This window comes from Ahaetulla prasina, chromosome 2 (assembly GCF_028640845.1).
Source record: "Ahaetulla prasina isolate Xishuangbanna chromosome 2, ASM2864084v1, whole genome shotgun sequence".
Classification (NCBI taxonomy): domain Eukaryota; kingdom Metazoa; phylum Chordata; class Lepidosauria; order Squamata; family Colubridae; genus Ahaetulla; species Ahaetulla prasina.
In genome coordinates this window covers 69,687,240-69,699,282 of record NC_080540.1, presented here as the reverse complement: position 1 = coordinate 69,699,282, position 12,043 = coordinate 69,687,240, and the positions used below count along the sequence as shown (strand labels likewise).

Below are 12,043 nucleotides of genomic sequence, written 5' to 3'. Positions count from 1 at the left end.
GCCAGGCGGCCCGAGGAAGGCCAGGGTAGAACTGCTGGGGTCGGGCACGGCCAGCAGCCTCTTTCCCGCTCGCCGCCGCCTCCTCCGCCCCCTCCCTTCGTTATTCCCTGCCCAAGGGGTGGAGGCGCGAGGAGCCTCGCCAGGCGGCCCGAGGAAGGCGAGGATAGAACTGCTGGGGTCGGGCATGGCCAGCAGCCTCTTTCCCGCTCGCCGCCTCCTCCGCCCCCTCCCTTCATTATTCCCCGCCCATGGGGAGGAGCCGCGAGCCTCGCAGCGAACCACCGGGCAAGCACCGGGAGGCGGCCGAAAAGGGCCATATTCAATTATACTTTCAGAATTTGCTGCGGGCCAATAAAAACTGACCCGCGGGCCGCAGTTGGCCTGCGGGCCGTAGTTTGGACACCCCTGATCTACAGCATGCAGCATATGGGTAGTCCTCAACTTATAACCACAGTGGAGCCCAAAATTCATGTTGTTAAGGGAGAAAATTGTTAAGCGAGTATTGCCTCATTTTACCACGTTTCTTGGCGCATTTGTCAAGGGAATTACTGCTGTTGTTAAATTAGTAACACGGTTGTTAAGTGAATCTGGCTTCCTCGTTGACTTTGCTGGTCAGAAGGTCGCAAAAGTTGATCTCATGACACCGGGACATTGCAACCATCATAAATATGAACCAGTTGTGAAGCATCCAAATGTAAATCGCTCTCAGCGTTCCTGGACAAACCTTAACAGCCCAAACAATCCATGCTGCAACTGTAGTTTCCAAACGGCTTTACTTCGGCTGCAAGCTAGTTCCGAGGCAACAATGAGTTAAGACTAGTTTAAAGTTGGAGCTGAGAGCATCCGCCTCTCAGCGCTTTACATAGGTCTGAGCAGAACCCGCCCTTACAGTACTCAGCTGTTCTTGCTTTAGCTGTGTGGATGATTTAAACGGGCTGTCGATCCTCTCTGACGTCGCCCCCTGCTGACGTCATTCTTCATCGCCGTTATCTCCCTCCTTGCTTGCAGTCCCTCGACCATGCAATTCTGTTCCTCTTCCCGCCACGGCTGGCCGCCTAACACCCGGTGCCACCATCACCGTCTCCCGTATATATCCCTCCCATTGATCAGCCAGGCAGCTTTTCCATTTCTGTCAGCCCCTTCTGTCTCTGCTGCGTTGTCGAGTGGAATAGTGAGCTCGACAATCACTTGACAATGGGGATGCTGCAACAGTCGCAAGTGTGAAAAATTGTCATAGTCACTTTTTTCAGTGCTGTTGTAACTTTGAATGGTCACTAAATGAATGGTTATAAGTCGAGGACTACCCGTATAACCACAACTGGGACCAGCATTTCCATTTCTAAGCAAGGCAGTTAAATGAGTCATGCTTGATTTTATAATCTGGTTTTTTTATTTGTTAAGCAAATCACTGCAGTTATTAAGTGAATTGCACTGTTAAACGAATCCACCTCCTCCCATCGTCTTTGCTTGCCAGAAGCTGTCTGGGAGGTCGCAAATGTTGACAACATGATCCTCAGGATGCTGCAGTTGTTGTAACTCCATGCTAGTTGCCAAGCACCGTAATTTTGATCCATAGCTGTGGGGACACTGACCATCCTAAGTGCAAGGACCGGGTCGTAAATCATTTTTTCAGTGCCATGGTAAATATGAATGACCTGCTAAATGGATAGTTGTAAATCATGGATTACTCGTATCACAGCCCAGCCCACGGAACACAATTGCCTTGCCCACTGTGGCAAAGTTGCTACCAACCTGCCTTCCATTGAGGACCTGTATACTGCACGAATTAAGAAGAGGGCCGTGAAAATATTTACAGGCCCCTCGCATCCTGGACATAAACTGTTTCAACTCCTACCCTCAAAACGATGCTATAGAGCACTGCACACCAGAACAACTAGACACAACAACAGTTTTTTCCCGAAGGCATCACTCTGCTAAACAAATAATTCCATCAACACTGTCAGACTATTTACTGAATCTGCACTATTATTAATCGTCTCATCGTTCCCATCACCAATCTCTTTCCACTTATGACTGTATGACTATAACTTGTTGCTGGCAATCCTTATGATTTATATTGATATATTGACCATCAATTGTGTTGTAAATGTCGTACCTTGATGAACGTATCTTTTCTTTTATGTACACTGAGAGCATATGCACCAAGACAAATTCCTTGTGTGTCCAATCACACTTGGCCAATAAAATTCTATTCTATTCTATTCTGAACAAACTTCCAGCAGCTTCTTTGGATAGGATTCATTGATGGAGCTTTGATAACAATTTCCGTAATAACTCCAATAATGCATGTTTGTATTATCAACAATTTGTAGTTATGTAAGATTGGGTTGTTTTTTACCCCTCCCCTTAGAGAATGGATGCTTTTAAACACAATTTCTCTTGTTCCACAGATTGTCCCAAAGCTGTTGGATGGGAAAAAAATCCAAAGGGATGTATGGGCCCAAGGATGGTGAATCTAAGTGAATGCATGGACCCCAAAAGGTATCTGTCATTATGTTTTATTTATTTATTTATTTATTTATTTATTTATTTATTTATTTATTTATTTATTTATTTATTATTTCAATTTCTATCCTGCCCTTCTCCCGAAGGACTCAGGGCGGTTTACAGCCAACTAAGAACAACAAATATAAAAATTAAAAACAAATTTAAAAGATTAATTTAAATAGGCTGAAAATTCTAAAAACTATTAAAAAACCCCATTAAAAACTATTAGGCCAGTCCTGCATGATGAAATAAAAGAGTCTTCAACTCACGCCGGAAGGCCCGGAGGTCAGGGAGTTGGCGTATCCCTGGGGGTAGCTCATTCCAGAGGGCTGGGCCCCCCGCAGAGAAGGCCCTCCCCCTGGGGGTCGCCAGTCGACATTGTCTGGCCGATGGCACCCTGAGGAGACCCTCTCTGTGGGAGCGCACTGGTCGATGGGAGGCCACCGATAGCAGCAGGCAGTCCCGTAAGTAACCCGGTCCTAAGCCATGGAGCGCTTTAAAGGTGATAACCAACACCTTGAGTTGCACCCGGAAGGCAACCAGAAGCCAGTGCAGCTTGCGCAGGATAGGTGTTATATGGGAGCTTCGAGCCGCTCCCTCAATCACCCGCGTGGCCGCATTCTGGACCAGTTGAAGCCTCCGGGTACTCTTCAAGGGGAGCCCCATAAAATTAGTTTATACTCTAGTTGATATGATGCGCTATTAGAAGTATGGATACATCATATTGTTAAATAGAAAATTGATTCATAATTTCCTTTTGTCTTGGAGCATTTTCCCCAGCTATATGTTTAGAGTGCTATGTCTTGTTGAGAAATAAAGTCAGGTGAAATGTGAATAAAAATTCAAATGTCATGTTAGATGTGGTCTAATTTAAAAACACTTGGTTTTTTTAAAAAAAATGTGCTCATTCTCTTGTTTCTGTTAGGACAGTGCTACAGAAAAAGTCCTTACATTGGGGCAAAAATGTTATAAATAATCTAATGTGACAGTGCATCTACTTTCATGTATACAGCCACTTAGAAAAAAAGCTATGAATTTGACAGCTAATTTCACTGTAGAGCACTGGTGTAATATTAATATTTTGGCATAAACCTTTAAAAATGCAGAGGAATTAGTAACTATGGATTCCTTAATTGATAATATTCCTTTCAGTAGTCCTTGGATTAATACATAGCCCTTATACTTTGAATTTTCACTTTTAAGAGGAAGTATTTGCCTAGGATTCCTGAATGCCAATATGACTATTATTATTTAGCTGGGAGTGTTAAAGTAAATTATGCATTCAGTTTTTCTATTTGGAGATAAAATGTTTTCATTTAATATAACATTTTTTAAAAAATTTCATATTCAGGCTAGCAGAGTCATCTGTGGATCTTAACCTTAAATTGATGTGCTGGCGGTTAGTACCTACTCTTGATCTGGAGAAAGTTGTATCTGCAAAGTGTCTTCTTCTCGGAGCTGGTACACTGGGTTGCAGTGTAGCCAGAACTCTGATGGCAAGTACTAAAGATTATCTGCTGTTCCTAATATTTCTCAATTTTGAAGGAACTCTAATGTTTTTAATATTTCCCTAATTTGAAGGAAACATTTGTATTATGTAAGCTCTAGTTTTTCTAGTTTACTAAATTGTATGACTTAGTGTGAGTCTTAAATAAAGCATCAGAATGAGAGAACTATAACACACTAGAACAGTTGTATAAATGTATACTTGTTATTGTCATTCCACTACTTATTTTATATCATAATATTATAATTTTTACGGTTGTGATATCATTCTACTTGTAAATTTTAGTGAGACAGAGTTAGCTATTAATTATTTTTAATAATCATTTTGTAGTTTTGTATATTAACATCTATGGTGTACCATTCTCATTTTTTATAATTTTAATTCTTAGTTTTAATGATGTTGGTATCATGAGTAGTATAATATTGTATAGCATAATATAGATAGTCCTCAACTTACGACCACAGTTGAGCCCAAAATTTCCATGCTAAGCAAGACAGTTGTTACGTGAGTTTTGCTCCATTTTGCAACCTTTCTTGCCACATTTAAGTGAATGTTACAGCTGTTAAATTGTTATCATGGTTATTAAGTGATTCTGGCTTCTCCATTGACTTTGCTTTTCAGAAGGTTGCAAAAGGTGATTATATAACCCCAGGACACTGCAACTATCATAAATAAATGCCAGTTGCCAAGTGTTGAATTTTAGATTATAAAAATTATGGTCATACATGTGAAAAATGGTCATAAGTCACTTTTTTCAGTGCCATTATAATTTCAGACAGTTACTAATCAAACGATTGAAAGTCGAGGACTACCTGTAATTTTAATGATATTGGTAGCATGATTTTAAAATGTAAGTAACCTAAATTTTTCACTTACTATATAGGTTGTGCTTCTATCACAACAGATGGCTGTGATTTTATCATTGTCAGTCATCCAGTTCATGGTTGTCCCAAAAGTACTTTTTCAAGAGGCAACTGGACTTTCTGGTTTTTCTTTGAAAACATTTCACTTCTCATCCAAGATACTGTATGTATATACAGTGGGGTAAAAAAGTATTTAGTCAGCCACCAGTTGTGCAAGTTTTCCCACTGAAAAAGATGAGAGGGGCCTGTCATTGTTATCATAGGTATACCTCAACTAGGAGAGACAACATGAGAAAACACATCCAGAAAATCACATTGTCTGATTTGTAACGAATTTATTTGTTTATTTGGTGGAAAATAAGTATTTGGTCAATATCAAAAGTTCATCTCAATACTTTGTTATATATCCTTTGTTGGCAATTACAGAGGTCAAACGTTTTCTGTACGTCTTCACAAGGTTTTCACACACTGTTGCTGGTATGTTGGCCCATTCCTCCATGCAGATCTCCTCTAGAGCAGTGATGTTTTGGGGCTGTCGCTGGGCAACACAGACTTTCAACTCCCTCCAAAGGTTTTCTATGGGGTTGAGATCTGGTGACTGGCTAGGCCACTCCAGGACCTTGAAATGCTTCTTACGGAGCCACTCCTTCGTTGCCCATGCGGTATGTTTAGGATCATTGTCATGCTGAAAGACCCAGCCAGGTTTCATCTTCAATGCCCTTGCTGATGGAAGGAGGTTTGCACTCAAAATCTCATGATACATGGCCCCATTCATTCTTTCCTTTACACGGATCAGTCGTCTTGGTCCCTTTGCAGAGAAACAGCCCCACAGCATGATGTTGCCACCCCCATGCTTCACAGTAGGTATGGTGTTCTTTGGATGCAACTCAGCATTCTCTCTCCTCCAAACACGACGAGTTGAGTTTCTACCAAACAGTTCTACTTTGGTTTCATCTGACCATATGACATTCTCCCAATCCTCTTCTGCATCATCCAAATGCTCTCTAGCAAACTTCAGACGGGCCCGGACATGTACTGGCTTAAGCAGGGGGATATGTCTGGCACTGCAGGATCTGAGTCCCTGCCGGTGTAGTGTGTTACTGATGGTAACCTTTGTTACGTTGGTCCCAGCTCTCTGCAGGTCATTCACTAGGTCCCCCTGTGTGGTTCTGGGATATTTGCTCACCGTTCTTGTGATCATTTTGACCCCACGGGGGTGAGATCTTGCATGGAGCCCCAGATCGAGGGAGATTATGAGTGGTCTTGTATGTCTTCCATTTTTTAATTATTCCTCCCACAGTTGATTTCTTCACACCAAGCTGCTTGCCTGTTGCAGATTCAGTCTTCCCAACCTGGTGCAGGTCTACAGTTTTGTTTCTGGTGTCCTTCGACAGCTCTTTGGTCTTCACCATAGTGGAGTTTGGAGTGTGACTGTTTGAGGTTGTGGACAGGTGTCTTTTATACTGATAACAAGTTCAAACAGGTACCATTAATACAGGTAATGAGTGGAGAACAGAGGAGCCTCTTAAAGTAAAAGTTACAGGTCTGTGAGAGCCAGAAATCTTCCTTGTTTGTTGGTGACCAAATACTTATTTTCCACCATAATTTGCAAATAAATTTGCAAATAAATTCGTTACAAATCAAACACATTTTCTGGATGTGTTTTCTAATGTTGTCTCTCCTAGTTGAGCTATACTTATGATAACAATTACAGGCCTCTCTCATCTTTTTCAGTGGGAAAACTTGCACAACTGGTGGCTGACTAAATATTTTTTTACCCCACTGTATGTATGACTGTAACTTTGTTGCTGGCAATCCTTATGATTTATATTGATATATTCACCATCATTTGTGTTGTAAATGTTGTACCTTGATGAACGTATCTTTTCTTTTATGTACACTGAGAGCATATGCACCAAGACAAATTCCTTGTGTGTCCAATCACACTTGGCCAATAAAAAATTCTATTCTATTCTATTCTATTCTTCTTGGAACAAAGTGTCTTCAAAGAAAAACCAGAAAGTCCAGTTGCCTCTTGAAAAAGCACCTTGGGTCAACCATGACCTGGATGACTGACAATCTCCATAGTTTATCATTGAACATTATAGTGTTGTTTTAGTTGATGACCAGGACGAAAAGACACACTTAATTCTGTGTTACTTTGTTTGCAGTAGATTTTTAGCATATTGATTTTGACAATATGAGACTAAATTCCTTTCAGAGTCGGCAACAATTGAAAGAAGTGCCCTGAAACTCATCTGGTCTCCTTTTATATGTTTTTTGGTTCATACAGTCACTATCAAAGCAGTATAACTGCAGTTTTACCTTGTCTGCTGTCACGCCATTAGAAGCAATATTACATGAGAAGTCTTCAGTCATGAGGGTACAAATAATAATGATATCAAGAGCCCAATAGATAAAGAAAGAAATTGTGATTAATTTGGCCAATTGTGTTTCAGATATTCCTTAGCAGCATATAAATGATACAAGAAGTTGAGTCTTTTCGTAAATGAGGAAGGCAGCATGACAACATATTCTCCTTCACGACTGATATCCTGATTTCTTACTCTTCTCAGGATACTCAATCCTGGAAATAGCCAGGGTTTATGAGTAAGTTACGAATTTTTCAGGATTTAAACAATTAATTATGTTGGGTACCTTTTTCTTCAGGGATGGGGAGTCAGGAAGATTACATTTGTGGACAATGCAAAGATCTCTTATTCAAACCCTGTGCGTCAACCACTCTATGAATTTGAAGATTGCCTTGGGGGTGGAAAGTCCAAAGCAGTTGCTGCAGCAGAGAGACTTCAAAAAATATTCCCTGGAGTGGTGAGTAAATGAATATGATTTAATGATCAAACCTTATACACGCTTGAACCAAAGCCAAAGATTACCCTTATGTTTGTTCTTCAAAAAATAACTAAACCACAAGAAATAATTGCTATACTTTAATGACTGGCAGATTTTTACAGTAAAGAGAAATTGCATTTAAAGTTGCATCTTGAAAACCTAAAACAAAAATGAGGCGTAGAAGCAGATTTACTTTGGAACTGGTCATAAATTAGCTGTTTATCTTTTTTGCTAAAGGGTGAGACAAAATAAACATGAAGAATAACGATGATGATAATAACAAAAAGAAAAACAGTGTTCCTTATTTAATGTTTGAGACCAAGTAAGAATTAACACAGTCCAGTAAAATAAAATAATACAAATACATGCATCTGATAAAAAATAAAATGAAATAAAACAAAAATGGAAAAATAATATAGTAGGAAATGGCGGTAGCAGTTGTGCAGAACTAAGCTGCAATCTTGCAAGGATTGCTTGTAAAAAATCAATTGAACATCAGCATTTTTGCTAGCAAACATGGTATATTTGAGATATATTAAAATACTTTTGGGAAATTGTAATGTGGGAGAATGTGGGAGAAAGATGAAGATGGCAAAAAGATGACTTTATATACCACCCTTTCCATCTTCCTTGTATTAACTTCTCAATAATGTTAATTTTCTTGATGTAATCAGTTTATCAAAGTAATATAAGGTAAATTATTACCTTCTTTTTCTACTTACGACAGCTATACGTAAGTTAATAATGATTTGGTTTGAATGCTTCACGAGGTAGATGCTGCTCAATTCATTAATACAGTTCATGCATGGATCTTGTAATTAAAAAGCTTAGAGTAAAGTGTTGCTAATTTTGAAGAAAGGTGATGCATGCTGTACATCAAAAGTATTTAACCTTGGCAACTTTAAGATCTGTGGACTTTGAGTCCCAGAATTCCCCAGCCAGCCATGCTGGAGTTAAAATCCGCAGGTCTTAAAGGGGCCAAGGTTGGACATCTCTGCTGTACAAGGAGCATGAATGTGAGGTTTTTCCTGCAAGGAGAAGTCCTTATCTCTTCCGTGCAGGTTAAGTTGAGAGGCAGGAGTTGCAGTAGGAAGGTGAACTTGGGAAAACATGCAGCAAAGAACAGTTTTTTCCCGAAGGCCATCACTCTGCTAAACAAATAATTCCCTCAACACTGTCAGACTATTTACTGAATCTACTGTAGTATCTTCAGTAGTAGTACTGAATTACTACTATTAATTGTTTCATAGTTCCCATCACCAATCTCTTTCCACTTATGACTGTATGACTATAACTTGTTGCTGGCAATCCTTATGATTTATATTGATATATTGACCATCAATTGTGTTGTAAATGTTATACCTTGATGAACGTATCTTTTCTTTTATGTACACTGAGAGCATATGCACCAAGACAAATTCCTTGTGTGTCCAATCACACTTGGCCAATAAAAAATTCTATTCTATTCTATTCTATTACAAAGGAAGCTGATAGAAATAGAAGCATGAATCTTTGAATGCTTTGGTGACGTAGATTGAGAGTACCGTGCAGAGTTTGGTTTTCAGAATTCCTTTTCAATGAGCATTTTCCACAAATGCCGGTTGAGTGTAAACATCTTGACTTAATGAAAACATGACATCATTTCACGCTACTGTTAGATTGTTGCATTGACTGAATTTGGAAACTTTTTTTCTTCTGCCATCTGTTGGACCGGAAGCTCCAGGGCTTGCTTTCTTAACTGTATACTTTATGTGTTCTGCAACAATCCTGGGCTGTGTTTCAAGTTGTTGTGTCATATTTCTCTTTAATATACTGTCTGTTTTAATATCAGAACATTAAAATGTTTTAGTTTCTGAAATAATATGCCGTGTTATATTTGCATATGCTGTTCATATCAAGAAAAGAATTAGAGATGCCTCTTTATATATGCTTTTTTAAAATATTATTTTTATTTTTTAGGAACATCACATTTTCACCCTATTTTTGCTGCTATTCTATTTTAGCTTTAAAAAAAGAATTATCTCTACCAATAAGCGGGAAAAATATGTATTTTCTACAGCTATAGTTTTCCTTCTAGGTGTCTTAAGTTGAATCCAGAAAAAAGTGATACTGCTTTTGGGGTTGGCAGGGAATAGTACTCTCTTCTGCATTGCTATGTGAAATCATCCTTCCTTGTTTTCTTTTTTGAAAGAGAAATAAAGAGTTGTTCAGCAATTATTAAGTAGAAATTATTAAATAGAAATATCTTTTCTTTGCTTCAGTACTTTATTAATGTTACTTGCAGGAAGTGAGAAATTCTCCATATATGTTCATGGAGAGGCAGATGAATCTTGAAATCATTTTAGGTTCTGTAGTAGGTATATGCTGGATAATGAGCTGCCTTGCAGACCATTCAAAATGGCTGCAGAGAGGACGGAATGGAGGGAAGGATAGATACCTCTGGTACTAGCATACTAATTATCTGCACAATCCAACATTAACACACTTTTCCTGTAGCTATAATTCCTATTGCACAGCGGGAAAAGGTGATACCCTTATAATGGGGTCTATATCAAAGGACAGCAGTATCTGGGCAGATTAATAACAGGCTGGAAGAACTAAAGCCTTTAAAGTGAATGGGAATGTTTACATTGTGAGAGGTTTGTTTGTTTTGGCAAGGCATAGTCAATTGTGCATTATCTCTTCATAAGACAGGTGTGCAGCTCAAGAAACAGTTACAATTCAACTTTTCCATTAGTATACGACCTCAAGTATTGTTTCTATTTCTTTTTCCAAAAAGTGACCTCTATTTCCGTTTATACCGTCTGTTTAACCAGTGCCTTAGTCTGCTACAACTGGAGTGTTTTCTGTAATTAGAACAGCTGCTTAAGATTGAAGTGCACGTTGTTATGTTTGGGTATTGACGAGGCAGGAGACCAGGTTAGTGACAACAGCTCTTTAATATAGTGTGACCCAGCAAAACTCTGGAGAAAAACCTCTCCTTATATACACTTCAGCCAGAGGCTGCATCCAATCAGAAGCGAGATACTTCCCGCCTAAAACTCCCGCCAAAACTTACAGTAATACATTACACTCCTTCCCTCCCAGAAGGCACTTTGCCAATATTTACATATTACTTCTCTACGTAGTCCCGCAGGTACGTGGGGCGTCTCCTGACTCTCCCGGACCTGCGCAATTCACTTTCTGGAGTTGAGTCGAGCTTGCCGGAGGGGCTTTTCGTTCCTCTGAGCTCCTCCTCCCGGCCATCCGGCCCTGGATTATTTGCCGGCTCGGACCTGCTGTCCTCTAGAGGGACCGGAGGGTGTCGCTGGACTTCGCCTGACTCAGATAAGTCTCTGTTTGGTTCTACGCTTTCTGTTTGTTCTCGGCTCCAGTCAGCTGTGGGGTTAATTAAATCATAGTCAGGGCTGGTCTCGCCTAATTCTGCCTTATCGCTCAATCTGTTTCTTAATTGATCTATGTGGCGCCTCCAAACTCTGCCATCGTCTATTTCCACTAGGTAAGATTTGGGGCCCGTTTTGTCTATGACTATCCCCCTCTTCCAGCTTGGGCCGTCGCTGTAATTATGTGCCCACACTGAGTCTCCTATGTTTAATTCCCGGATTCTATCTGGTTTTGTTTTGAACCCGTCCTGCACGTAGTTCGGGTGTAGCCGGTCTAGCGGGCACCGTAGCTTCCGCCCCATTAATAGCTCGGCTGGGCTGCGGCGGTGGCCACAGGGGTCCTGTGTTGGACGGTTAGGAATGCGTCGATCTGTGCCTGCCAATCGCCGGGCCGCTTCGTGATAGCGCTTCTTTCGCACTCCGAACAAGGGGTTCAGCAAGGCCGTCCGACGCAGGGTGGAACGGCGCTGAGAGGGCATGTCGGATGCCCTCTTCAGCCAGGTACCCTTCAAATAATGCTGCGGTGAACTGTGGGCCGTTATCGGACACGAGGGTGTCCGGTAGCCCGTGCGTGGCGAAAAGGTGTTTTAGTGCTGCAATGACAGCTCCCGCGGTTGTGGATTTCATTAAGATGATCTCCAGCCATTTGGAGAATGCATCCACCACAATTAGAAATGTTTGGCCGTGGAAGGGCGGCAAAATCAATGTGTATGCGGGACCAAGGGCCTTGGGGTCTCTCCCACTCCAACACTGGGGCGGTGGGTGGTAGTGGTCTGGATTCCTGACATACCTGGCATGGGCCAACCCTGTCACCGATTTCCCTGTCCATTAGGGGCCACCAAACATAGCTCCTGGCTAGCCCTTCATCCTTACAATTCCTGGGTGACCCTCATGCAGTAGTTCCAGGACTTTTTCTCAGCTTCTCTGGAACT

General features: G+C 40.8%; 1 protein-coding gene across 3 annotated transcripts in view; it reads left to right on the top strand.

Moving 5' to 3' along the window:
* Positions 1-12,043, top strand: part of ATG7 (autophagy related 7) — a 111,840-nt gene that overhangs the window by 15,898 nt on the left and 83,899 nt on the right. For all 3 annotated transcript variants that reach the window (XM_058171740.1, XM_058171739.1, XM_058171741.1), the window contains exons 9-11: positions 2,412-2,502; positions 3,860-4,004; positions 7,549-7,707. In XM_058171740.1, coding sequence (XP_058027723.1) covers positions 2,412-2,502; positions 3,860-4,004; positions 7,549-7,707 — 395 coding nt within the window. The remainder of the gene's footprint in view (positions 1-2,411; positions 2,503-3,859; positions 4,005-7,548; positions 7,708-12,043) is intronic.